The 13,720-nt window shown below is 48.4% G+C and overlaps 1 protein-coding gene across 3 annotated transcripts in view; it reads left to right on the top strand.

Moving 5' to 3' along the window:
• Nucleotides 1-13,720, top strand: part of LOC121283840 (glypican-5-like) — a 1,341,390-nt gene that overhangs the window by 433,243 nt on the left and 894,427 nt on the right. For all 3 annotated transcript variants that reach the window (XM_041198623.1, XM_041198622.1, XM_041198621.1), the window contains one exon: nt 2,770-2,903. In XM_041198623.1, the coding sequence (XP_041054557.1) occupies nt 2,770-2,903 (134 nt within the window). The remainder of the gene's footprint in view (nt 1-2,769; nt 2,904-13,720) is intronic.

The raw sequence follows: 13,720 nt of genomic DNA, 5'->3' as shown, positions 1-13,720 counted from the left end.
CCACTGGCAGGGAATGCCCTCCATGCCCCCGTGTCACCAAACCCTGCAGTAGCTGGCAAATGTGCCCAACCAGTTCCCTAGACACTCGCAGTCTTTGGTGATACTGATTCATGGTCACCTGCAGGAATGAAAGGCGGCGCCTATTGAGCCTGTGTCTAGCTAGGCTCCGACCAGCGATGGCTCACTGAGACTCTTCAGCAGTGTGTGTGTGGGAACCCCAGCCACCCCTTCTTCCTGAAGGTGCTGTTCCTCTCTCTATGCAGCCAGATGCCTCTGTCGCTCTCTTCTCTGTTGTCTTCGCTCACTCACCAGGCTCCTGATGTTCTGCTCCTGCAGGATGAAAGGGAGACATATCGTTTAGCTTGGGTGTTCTATGAACCTCTCTTGGTTAATTCTGAAGGCCTTTAATGCATCCCAGAGAATGCTGGCCACCGCTTGGATGGCCAGAGATTAGTGTACTGCATGGCTGCCTGAAACCCCACCTTCCTCCTTCCCACGCCACCTGACGAATTGGTGGTAGCTTTGCCCATTGGACTGCATGCTGTACTCTCAGCCCAGGCGCAGGCATTCTCCTAACCTGCACTACACGGCTGAACTGTTAGCTTGAACCATGGAGGAGGCTGGTCCAAACCAGGATGATGACATTGCAAGGGGCTGAGAGCGCCCCCACCAGTGACTGCTCTATGGCCTGCTTTAGCAAGGAGATTGTACAATGTGCCCAGTTGTCCCAACTGTTCTGCAGTCCACAAAAATGCTCATTAGTTTGCAGTCTGTGCCTGAGGGGTGAAAAGCTCTGGATCACTTGGTGGCACTTTCATGCCTCTGCGTTGCTTGAGTGGGCAGATAAACCAAAGGCCAGATTCCACGCATATCCATGTGGCTGCATCTGAATTGTCTTAGCTGCAGAGGAATGGTCACTTTATAGCAGGTTTCCCTAATGTGTTGTCACTTACCACACCCCCCACCTCCCCCTGCACCCCACGTGTGCTTGTGCATAACTTTCAACCACAGGGCAGCTCTTGCCCCCACCCCCAAGTTGCCTGAATTGTAGGGCAACCCTTGCGCCGCCACCCCCCCCCCCCCCCCCCCCCCACCTCAACATGCCTCAACCTTGAAATCCAACTGGCAACCCTCGCAAGCCCTGTGCTGTGTTACATGTACTCATCTCTGAGTTTCCCTCAAAGTGCAGCCCGCCAAGTGCATGCCTTATATATGCTGGTGTGAACCACATCGGAATGCAATCATGTCGAGGTGGCAGACGATCCAGCCAGGGCGGTCTGGGAGGGGTGGGGGGGGTGATGATTCCAGTGGGCTGGCCTTATGATGACATGCAGAGGTTCCTGACGTACAATGGCAGGAAACGCATCCCGCCACCGACAGACTGAGCAGACGATTGCGAACTCATTTTACAACATTGTGAAACTGATTTCTGCCTTCTCACCATATTGTCCGCTTACAACATCGAGCACGCCTGACGCCAGGAGGCACAGATAATTCCGTCTGATGTCCACCTCAAAAACAAAACAGCAAAGAAAGCATATGATTTTAAGTGTACCCTGAATGGGATTGAATGCCATGGGAAAAGCAATGATTTATTAATTATGATATAACAGATGAGAGACTACACGGAAATTCAGAGAGGTGATAATGCTATGCAGTTCATCTTATTCAGCTAAATTGAATCGATTTATTGCCACTACACCAAGTTAATGTGTATAGGAAGCACATGCCGTGTGGAACATTTTTAATAAGATACAAATTTATAAAAATGACTTATGACAAAGATATTGATGTTATAATGCACTTTTGTATGTTTTTTATTTGCTTTGATGCCAAGTCTGGTTACTGGTTACATTCTTTTTGTTACTCATAATGGAATAATAATAAGATGAAGTGCATGCTGAGAATAATTCAGACTGCTGACAGTGCAACTGTATTGCTTCAATGTTGTCAAATGTCCAACTCACACTATTTTATCTTTACGTTTACAGTAGCTAAATTGAGGAAGTTTAAAGAGTTTTGTATTACCTTTTTGGGTTTTCATACTAGATAATTTCCTCAGGTTCAATACCAGAGACCATTCCCATAGCCAAGCTCTCCTCCTTAAGAATGCCTTGCAATTGCCCAATATTAGCAGGTGAATGGTGTCAAACATACAATCCTTGTCATTGTATGGCCCATGTGTGATTTCTTTGACGTCAGTCACTGGAAGAATCAACACTCCACTGGACCATGGTTTAAGCCATAATTAGAATTATTGGAGATTAGCAGTTAAACGAACAGGATTAAATAACAAGCAATAGAGTTATGGTAACTACAGACATTATTACTGTTGAAATATCAAACGGGAAATGTGCACTAACCCTGCAATTACCATTACAGAAGAAATAGAAATAACAGACCTCTTTTTTAAAATCGTAGGTCTCAAATAGATTTGTGAACTGCAGATGATTTCAGTCATTATGTTTCTAAAGCACTGTAACTGTATGGTCTAAAGGAGCCACTAATTCTCTTTTTTATGAGATCAGCCTGGAGCACTAGCTCTGCCATCTGCTTATAGTTATTTTGTATTTATTCAAATAAACCATCTTGAACTGAAATAATCTAGAGAAAGAGCTGAGCAATATATTGATGTCACGTTTTTTTTTTATTTTATGGTGTCTCAACTACTTCAGCAACCAATATTTCATTGAGGGAATTATTTTTCATTTTTGTATAATTTCTCAATGTGTTTGATTTGCAAGTTAATCACCTTTATTTTCTCCGCAGGTAAATAGAGCTTGTGGACATCCTATTCGAAAGCCTGCACAATCTTTAGATTACCAACCAAATCCTTACAATGATAAACATGGGCTGAAAATCACTCATAAGGAAAATGAGGAGACATTATCCAGCAGGAGAAAGTAAGATGCAGCACTATCATTTGTACTTATTAGTATTTTGTACAGGCAGCAGCTGAAGATTATTGATGTTTCAAATAAACATGATGACAATATTTAAGAATTTAAGATCTGTTTTAAACAGGCACAGGATGACAAAATATGTTTTAACAGTAGGCATACATAATTTTATCGAAGCAAATTCTGATTTTTTGGAGCAAACATATGATTTATTTTTATACTGTGTAAGCTTTTGTTTACTTGAAGCTTGCTTTATTCATATAACATCACCCCGACATTAAATAAAAGCAAAAACGATGTAGAGATCTCAACATTCTCAAACATTGGTTGAATGCTTGTCTGACTTTTGATTTTGAGACACTGAGAAGTCTGGGGAAAATGTCTCCTTCTCTACATTAGTTTCTATGTCTCTTCCTTCATCCCTTCAGTCGTACCAGTTCCCTTCCCTTTTATTATTCTCCCTGCCTGCTCATTTTGAGTTCACGTTCCATCTGATTCATGCAATCTATTTGCAAGTACACACTCCTTTTCTTGTTATCCACATGCTCGCACTCTCTTCCCCTTGTGCTTTAATTTGCAAGTTTTTATTTCCCTCCCCTTCTGCGTTCATTCACTGTAACTGCCTTTCTAGATTTTTGAGTTAGTCCCTGCTCTTTAGTTTCCAATTCTTTTTCTTAGGTTTTCCTTCATCTACTGGTTCACACTTCTAATCCTCTCTCCGTTTGGCATTTGCTCTCTGTCCCTGTCCTCTCCCTTTGATGCTCTTCATATTTCTCAATACTTTTTTTGGTTCACATTCTCCATTTATATCCCCATGACTTTTCTTTTATTCTTTTTCATATTTTACTCTTTATACAAATACTATATGGCAAGAGAGAAACAGAGAGCGGAATTTTCCATGCCCACTGGCGCAGGCATTTTTGGCAGCATGAGCAGACAATATGGCGAGAAGGCCAAAAATCAGTTTCACAATATTGTCAATGGCGGGCCGTGTTTCCTGCTATCGGACGCTGGGAACCTCATTGTAATACATCTGCATATCATTGTAATCCCAGCTCACCAGAATCATCCCCCAACGCTTGATCATCCGATCACGTCGGCGTGATTGCACGCCAAAGTGTTTCACAACTGTACATAAGCAACGTGCACCTGGCGAGCTGCACTTCAGTTGGGACTTTGAGGTTTGTTTGCCTACCTTGCTTCGGGCAGCACTTGCAGTCATCAGCACCAGGCTTCGCAGACAGCACCACATCACCCCTGGAGCCGGTCTCTACCTACCAGACCGCCATAAGGCAGGGGTGGCTTCTCAACAGCTGTAGGGCTAGCACTTGTTTGGGGAAGGGGGAGAAGTGGCCTCAGGCAAGAGAAGAGGCTGCAGGACAAGGGCTATATGGGGGAAGGGGGTATCACAGGGTCTGTATGGGGGCAGGAGTTGATCTGTGCAAGTGGCCTGAAGATAGTGAGGGCTGAGGAGACAGTCCTCAGAGGAGATCAGCCCAGATGGAGATGTGAGGGGGTGTGTGAGAGGGTGAGTGGTGATGTCCCTTGAGCTGGCAGTGAGTGAGATGCCAGTAAATGTGTGTTGGGCTTGAGTGTGTGAGTTTAGAGTGATGAGATGGCTGCCTTACCCTGGCGGCATGAATGAGATCATTCATCCTCTACCTCCATTGGAGAGCCAACCTCTTTTGTGCAGCCTTGGCACTGATCACCACTGCCATCACCTACCAAGCTGGAGTGGTAATGTTGCTGCCCTTCCTGTGGCCAGAGCGAGGTTAGAGGACATCACAGCAGGCCTCCAAGACACCCAAAGGTGGGGGAATGGGGGCTGCTGTAATCCTCTCGCCTTCCAGGGCCATGTCTTCTTTCCAGTAGTCCTGAGCTGGAAGCACTGAGAGGTGTGCACGCAGCTGCACTTTAAATATGGCGCCCAACGAGACGAAGTAGCGAGGTGTTGACGTGGCGGGTGAATCAGAGCACTCCCGCTATCAAAACAACGTGTTTCCTGGGAATGCAAGATTAATGAGGTGGAATTAGGATGGTATGGCATGAAAAGCTGCCATTGCGGCTGGCGGGTAAAATGTCCCTTTTCCCACCTGCTATTGCACGTAGTGTATGCTCAGAGTGTATGCAGAACTATGATCTGACTGAGGGGAAGAGATTTTGTTCTGACTGTCTCAACCTTTCCCATTGACCCAGGCAGCTTAACAACTCATCCATGTCTCACCAAGGATTTGCTCAATTCACCTTTGGGGAGATTGAAAGAGGACAATCGTGTAAAAGACAACTATTTGGTCAGGTCACAAGACAGTACTAGAGTCACACCTCTTAATGTATTCTTCATGGACACAAATGTATAGCTCAAAGCTGTCTGTAATATAACACAAAATTAACAGTCTTATTTAGAGAACACAACAACAACAACTTGTACTTGTATAGCACTTTTAAAAGAACCGTAGAAAATTTACAGCACATAAAGAGGCCATTCAGCCAATTGTGTCTGCACCAGCCAAATAGAAAAATTTTAAAAACTAGTTATCATTTCAATCCCACCTTCCAGTTCCTGGTCCTAGTCTTGGAGGTTTCAGCACTTTAGATACAGATCCAAGTGCCTTTTAAATGAGTTGAGAGTTTCTGCCTCCACTGCCAAACCAGGCAGTGAATTCCAAACACCCAACACCCTCTGAGTAAAGAAATTATTCCTCATGTCTCGTTTAATGCTGCTACCAATCACCTTAAATCTGTGTGCCCTGGTAATTGACCTGTCTACTAGGGAAAACAGTAATGTAGTAAAATGTTCCCACACACTTTACGGAAATTCAGTCAAAGATTGACATGAGCCAAAGAAGGAAACAATTGGATAGGTGACCAAGAGCTCACTCCAAGATCTAGATTTTAAGGTGAGCAGGTTACAGAGGTGGAGATATTTTAGAAGGCGATTGCAGAACTTATGGCCTGGACAGCTGACAGCACAGTTGGCAATGGCGAAAAATGTCAGAGCTGCACAGGACACCAGAAATGGAGGAACAGAGTTCTCAGAGGTTGTAGGATGGGAGGTTACCGAGATAAGGAGGGGAGGGTCTTGGAGGGATTTGAGCATGAAGTTGAGAATTTTAAATTTGAAGCATTGGTGAACTGGGAGTAGGATATAGGTCAGCATGTGCAGGGTGATGCTTCACAATGTTTAATTTAGGAAAATTACTGCTCCGCCAGTATGGATGTTGGATAATCAACCTGACAGCACTGAGACATTGGAAGGTTTGAGAGAGGTGGTGCTAGATAGAGCTGGCTGATGATAGCATACAAATGGAATCTGACTTTGTATGATCTGATGTCTCTGAGGCTCAGCATGTAAATGAAAAATGGTAGGGGACCAAAGTTAGAGTCTAATGTGGGCAAAAAGTGAAATCATTCATTTTGGCAGGAAGAATAAAAAATAAGTTTATTATCTAAATGGTGAGAGATTGCAGAGCTCTGAGGTTCAGAGGGATCTGGGTGTTCTAGTACATGAATCACAAAAGGTTAGTATGCAGGTACAGCAGGTAGTTAGGAAAGCTAATAGAATGTTATCATTTATTATAAGTGGAATTGATTACAAAAGTAGGGAGGTTATGCTTCAATTGTATAAGGCCTTGGTGAAACCACATCTAGAGTATTGTGTACAGTATTGGTCTCCTTATTTAAAAAAGGATGTAAATGTATTAGAAGCAGTCCAGAGAAGGCGTGTTAGGCTAATACTAGGAATGGGGGTTGGCTTATGAGGAATGGCTGGACAGGTTAGGCTTTGTATCCACTGGAATTTAGAAGAGTAAGGGGTGACTGAATTGAAATCTTTAAGATCCTGAGGGGTCTTGACAGGATGGATGTGGAGAGGATGATTCCTCTTGTGGGAGCATCTGGAACTAGAGGTCACTGTTTAAAAGTAAGGGATCACTCATTTAAGAGCAAGGTGAGGAGAAACTTTTTCTCTCAGAGGGTTGTGAGTCTTTGGAACTCCCTTCCTCAAAAGGCAGTGGAAGTAAAGTCTTTGAGTATTTTTAAGGCAGAGCTAGATAGATTCTTGATTAGCAAGGGGATGAAAGGTTATTGGGAGTAGGCAGGAATGTGAGGTTGAGGTTACATTCAGATCAGCCATGATCTTATTGAATGGCGGAGCAGGCTTAAGGGGCCGAGTGGCCTACCCCTGCTCCTAATTTGTATGTTTGTATTTAGGTTCGTGTAAATTCTTGGGGGGACTCAAGAAGTATTACTGGGAAGAGAAACTATTATAGGAGATTCTCTGGCTATGACTGGATTCAAACAGGTAGAACCATTGTAGGGCAAAGTAAACAGCAGCTTGCCATCGTAGGATGGTAGCCAAAAATGCATCTTTTTTTCAATTTGGAAATGCTCAAAAGAAAGTGCAAATTTATGTACTGGATGGTGACCACTGCATTACTTTTAGAGAATCTGTTTTTTATTATTTATTAATGGTATGGACTTGGATATTGATAGCATAATTTTCAAGTTTGATGATGACATAAAAGCCAGAAATATAATAAGCAGTGCAGGGGATAGTAACAGATTTCAGGAGAACATAGGTGGACTGAAAAAATGGGAAGGCACAATGTAGATGAAGTTAAATATAGAGAAGTATGAAGTGATTCATTTTGGTAGAAAAACAAGGAGAGACAATATGAAACTAAATGGTACAATTTTAAAGGAATAGAGAGACCTCGGGGTGTACATATACATGTCTTTTAAGGTCGCAGGACAGCATAAAATGAGCAATAATGAACTAGTAGTCCATTTTACACTGCAACTGTCTTGCTTTCTCATTGATATCATGTGAGTGAGACATTGGCAGGTCCTGAGTAATGTGAGGCAAAGTGAGGAAGTGAGGTTGGGCAGGGATGGTGGGGGGGTTGCGGCACAGCCTGGTAACAGCCCGCAGTATTTTTGTTGGTTCAGGAAGAGCCACCCATCCTGGCTTCACAGGGATGAAAATATGAAAAGATTTGCTAACCTTTCTGTGGGCAGTCTCCAGCTGTCATGCAAGCCCCTTTAGCACAACACTGATGAAGCTTACATTCAGAAACGTTAATATGAAATTAGTTTATTGTATTAAAATTTAGACGGGGGGTGGGGGGGGCGGTGTGGTTCCCTGATTACTAATGAAGAAGGGTTTTTCAATCAAAAAATCAAAAGAAGTTTGAGAACCACCATTCACATTACGTGAGCATTTGTTTGCACATGCACTTTGAACAATTTTTGAACATTGTTCAGCTGGTAGGAGCCTTGCCTCTGAGTTAGGAGGTCCTTGGTTTAAATCCCATTCCAGGACTTGAGCACAAAAATCTAGACTGACACTCCAGTGCAGTCCTGAGGAATTGCTGTACTGCTGGAGGGGCCATCTTTCAGATGAGAAGTTAAATAAGGCCCTGTCCGTCCTCAGGGGATGTTAGTGGAAAAGATGTGAGAAGTGGTGGGCAGGAGAGGAAGCAGAAAAGAGGGAGGAGAAGATAACAAACAATGAGATTGATGCTTTGGGGGAAGTCAAGCAGGGGAGACATTTCATAGCTGGGACCTTTGCAGCTAACAGGAGTGGAGAGACCAGATGGATCGAATACAGATGGATTGAATAAAAAAGGCAGACTTGCATTTAAATAGGGCTTTTCATGACCACTGGATGTCTCAAAGTTCTTATTTGCACCCAGCAAACTCACAAAAACACTAAGTGATGATGCCCAAACACTCTGGGCGGAATCGTCTCAGATTTGCACTGAGTGCGATAGCGGGTGGGGAAAACTGACGATTTACCCACTGGCCACAATGGTGGCTTCTCATGCAGTATCGTCCCAAACCCACTGTATTAATTATGCATTCCGGGAAACTCACTGTTTCGATGGCAGGCGGCCTCTCATTTGCCTGCCATACCATTGCCTCGCTGCTTCATCATGCCGGGCACCACATTTAAAGTGCAGCCGCACACACATCTCTTAGGGCTTCCAACCCAGGGCTGCCACACGGAAGACAGGGTGACCCCGGAAGTCAATAAGACTGCAGCGCCCTGCTTTAGTGACACGTTCCTCGAATGCCTTTTGGATGCCATGGAGGTCCACTGTGATGTCCTCTACCCCCACTTTGGCCTCAGGAGGGGCAGCAGCATCACTAATCCAGCATGGGAGGCAGTGGCAGTAGTGCTCAGTGCTAATGCCTGCAAAAGCGGACATCAACCAGTGCCGCAAGAGGATGAATAATTCCTTCCGTTCTGCCTGGGTAAGTCACTGTTCTCATCACTCCCAACTCACACACCCAAACCTAGCACACGTCCACAGGCATCACTCACTGCCAGTTCAAGGGATATCAGCATTCACACTCTCATGCGCACCTTCATTGTCCTCACCCCATTCATGGGATTGCTCATCACCCACACATGCCAGGCATACCTATCATTTGACCTGGCAGGAGTCCTGCTCTCCATCTCGATTCATGCAGGATAAGCTGGCACACAACAAAAGGGAGAGAGTTCACTTACCAGTGGAGGAATGCCTGACATAAAGATCCTCACGGACTTTGAAAATAGAGCCAACCAGCTGGCCGGCATTCCTGCGCTGACAGTGAGGTCAGCAGTGCTCTACTAACTGTTGATCCAGTAGTGCAATATCCATCAGGCAACCATGCTGTGAGTGATGTGTCCTGTTTCACAGGCCACAACCATGCACTAATTATCTCTCCCTGCTTCCACAGACACATCTGGGAAATAGCCTATGGAGTCCATGACCCAGGGCCTCCAATCAAGCCCCGAGGGAAGCTCAGAAGAGGAATCTGCTGAAACCCTCCCTGAAGACCCATCAAAGCACTCATTCACACCCTCCACCAGCACAGAACCACACATCTTGGTGGGACCTAGCTTTACAGTAGCCTCGGGGTCACAATCTGGTGAGCACATCGTACTTTCTGATCCACAGCAGGCAACGCAGAGACTTGCAGGTCTCTGGCACTCAGAGGACTGCTGGAGGCCGGAAATTTGCTGAGTCCGAGTCAGATGACGGGCCTCTGGACTTGGCCATGTCTCAGCTGCTGGAGCTATAAAGGCAAGCTAGGGAACATCAGGAAGGGATATCCGCTGCACTCCTCAGATTGCAAGGCACAATGGAGGAGTCCATCTGCCTTCTGACTGAGGTGATTGTACTGGCATGCCAACGCATAGAGGTCAACACTGTTAGGACTGCGGCCGTGATGGAGACCTTGGTTCAGGATGTTGCTCCTGCACTGCTGCGTGGGCTGAATACCATCACTGATGCCATAGTTGGCCTCCAACAGGGTGTACAGGAGAGGGGAGCGGGGCAGCCTGATCTCACTCCAGCTACCTCTTCTCCTCAAGGATTCAGACAGGGATCCTTTGACATCCATTGGGAGGAGGATCAGCAGGTATATCCCCCAGCGCCATCCATGCAAGTCACTTGGGGAGTATCTGGCCCATCCAAATCCCCTCTGCCTGTGACCTCAGCAGTTCCAGCTCCACAGGCTGAGCAGGGTGCCATTGCCACAGAGCAGGACCCCAAAAGGAGGCCGAGGCCTTCCAGGTCTCAACCCTCCGGAGGACGCTCATCAAGGTCTTCACAGGCAAGGCATAGCAGTCAGCAGGCTGCTTCCACCTCCTCTGTGGATGTCCGGGGAGCACTGAGACATACCGGCAGGGTTAGGAAGGTAAAGAAGATGTAACTCTTTCGAGTACAAACACGTTTCCATCTATTCCTATTCAGATGAAGTTACATTGTCTCATAGTTTGCCATTGTGAGATTTGAACTCTTGATAATCTTTTAAATGAAAACCAAATCAACAAAATTGGGATAAATCAGGCACAGCCCCTAATTCAGGTCAGCTGTAAAACCAAGAACAAAGTTTAAAGGAAACTTACAAACTTTAAATCAAAATGTGATTAAAGGGGTCAACAAAACACCCCAGTCCCCGCGGTGCCCACCGAGCACGGAAGGCCTCGAGAGTGCCAGCAGACACCGCGTGCTCCTTCTCCAGGGACATCCGGCAGCGAACGTAGCCGCGGAAGAGGGACAAACAATCGGGCGGGACTCCCCCGTCGATCGCCCGCTGCCTGGACCTGTTAATGGCCAACTTGGCCAGGCCCAGGAGCAGGTTCACGAGGAGGTCCTCCTCCTTCCCGACCCCCTTCCGCACCGGGTGCCCATAGATCAGGAGCGTGGGGCTGAAGTGCAAACAAAACATCAATAAAAGGTTTTTCAAATAACTAAAAAGGGAGTGCAGCCTACAACACCCTATGTATACATGGTCCACGGACTCCACAAGACCGCAAAAAGGGCATGTGTCCTGAGAGTCCGTGAACCTATGCATCCTCTTATTATAAGGGACTGCTGCATGCAACACCCTCCAACCCAGGTCCCCGATAGAAAGGGGGAGGACACCTCCGTAGAGGGCCTCCCATCGAGGGCCTCCGCCGCCGGACGGCAACAAGGCACGCCAGGGCGTGTCCGGTCGACGGACAAGGGCGAGAAAATGGAAGGTGTGCAGCAGCAGTCCATACAAAAAGCCCCTCTTTGCTGTGCCAAAAGGCACAGAGGGCATGTCCCCGAGGCGGCTCATATTGCGGGGCACCAGCACCCGAGGGAGGGTTCGGGGCTTGGGGCCAATGTGGAATTCCGTCCGAACAGGGGAACGCTCAGACGGAAGACCACCGCGCACCTGGGCCACCTCAAGACCCAAAATAACGTCGGGTCCGAGCACGACCGTTCTCAGGTCTTGGATGGCATCGGCTGCGACCTGGACACTCACAGATGCGCGTCGCGCCAACTCCTGCGGGAGCATCCAGCCCAGTCCTCCGCCACCCAGCACGTCCCCGATCCTGGTCACCCCTGCGGCCACAGCCCTCCTCTCCACCAACCACTGAAAAGGACGGAGGGGCGGATTCCTGAGCAGCGGCTCTCTGACGATAGCCGCTACTCCTGACGGGGGAGAGCTGCATCGCGAGGCGACCACTTTCCAGACTTTGATCAGGTCCTGGTAAAAGACGGGCAACGCCTGCAAGGAGCCACCGAGGCCCAGCTGTTCTATAAACAGGAGCTGCACGTCATAATTCAGGCCGTGCACCTGACGGAAGAAATACGTCATCAGGGCACACCATCTAGGAGGAGGCTCAACGTAGAGGTATCGCTGCAGGGTCTGAAGGCGGAAAGTCGCCACCTGTGTGCGTAGGCACACTAGCGCCTGACCACCCTCCCTAAGCGGGAGACTCAGAACCTCGGCAGCAACCCAGTGCAATCTTTTGTCCCAGAAGAAGTCGACTAACAATCTCTGGATTCTTGTGACAAAGTCCGGGGGAGGGGTCAAAGTGACCAGCCGATACCACAACATGGCGGCGATCAGCTGGTTTATGACCAGAACTCGACCCCGGTAAGATAGCACTCGGAGCAGTCCTGTCCAGCGCCGCAGGCGAGCGGTGACTTTCGTCTCCAGTTCCTGCCAGTTTGCCGGCCAGGATTCCTCAGCGGGGCAGAGATGGACCCCCAGGTAGAGGAGGCTGGTCCTGCTCCAGGTGAAAGGCCTGAGCTCCTCGGGTAGGGGATCCATCTGCCACTGACCGACCAGGAGTCCAGAACACTTACCCCAGTTGATCCTGGCAGAAGAAGCGGCAGAGTAGACCTCCTGGCACTCGCGCATCCTCCGCAGGTCAGCCGGGTCACTAAACATAAGGAGCACGTCATCGGCGTAAGCCGAAAGGACCACCCCGATGCCCGGCCCGCGCAGAACCAATCCCGACAACCTCCTCCGCAAGAGGCGCAGGAAAGGCTCCACGCAAATAGAATACAACTGGCCAGACAGGGGGCAGCCCTGACGTACCCCTCTCCCAAAGCGAAGGGGCGCCGTCAGGGACCCGTTAACCTTCACTAGACACTCCGCGGCAGTGTACAGAAGTCGGATCCGGGCGACAAAATGCGTCCCGAACCCGAAAGCTCGCAGAGTTCCGAGTAAGTATTCGTGATCCACCCTGTCGAACGCCTTCTCCTGATCGAGAGACAGGAAGGCGCTCGACAGACCAGCCCTCTGGGAATGGTGGATGATGTCCCGGACCAGATGGATGTTATCATAAATGGTTCGGTCCGGGACGGTGTAGGACTGGTCAGGGTGGATCATGTGGTCCAGCACGGTGCTGAGCCGAGAAGACATGGCTCGGGCGAAGATTTTGTAGTCCGTGCTGAGGAGGGAGACAGGGCGCCAGTTTTTAAGAAGGCGGAGATCCCCCTTCTTCGGTAGCAGGGCAATCACGGCCCTGCGCCACGAAAGGGGCATCTCCCCGGTAGCAATGCTCTCCCCCAGGACCCCCGCGAAGTCGCTCCCCAAGACGTCCCAGAACGCCCTGAAGAACTCCACGGTCAGCCCGTCTAGTCCCGGGGTTTTGCCCCTAGAAAGACCGTCGAGTGCGCCGGTCAGCTCCCCCAGACTTATAGGGGAGTCGAGCTTTCCGGCGCACTCCGGGCCGACCTGCGGCAGGTCCTCCCACAAAACTCTGCAAGCTTCCTCACTGGACGGATCCGGAGAGAACAGGGCAGTGTAGTAATCTCGGGCAATGGCCCTGATGCCCTCCGGATCCGAGACAAGTGATCCGTCGTCGGCCAGCAGCGTAAGGAGCTGCTTACAGACCCCGTGCCTTTTTTCCAGTGAGTAGAAGAAGGGAGAGCCACGGTCCATCTCCTTAAGGAAACAGATCCGCGACCTCACGATCGCGCCCCGAGACACGACCAGTTGCAGATCCCGCAGCGCCCCCTTCTTCTCATCGTACACCGACCGCAGGGCCGGGTCCACGTCGG

The sequence above is a fragment of the Carcharodon carcharias genome, chromosome 11 (assembly GCF_017639515.1).
Source record: "Carcharodon carcharias isolate sCarCar2 chromosome 11, sCarCar2.pri, whole genome shotgun sequence".
Classification (NCBI taxonomy): Eukaryota; Metazoa; Chordata; class Chondrichthyes; order Lamniformes; family Lamnidae; genus Carcharodon; species Carcharodon carcharias.
Note: the sequence above shows the minus strand (reverse complement) of the source record. Positions and strands in the feature narration are given on the sequence as shown.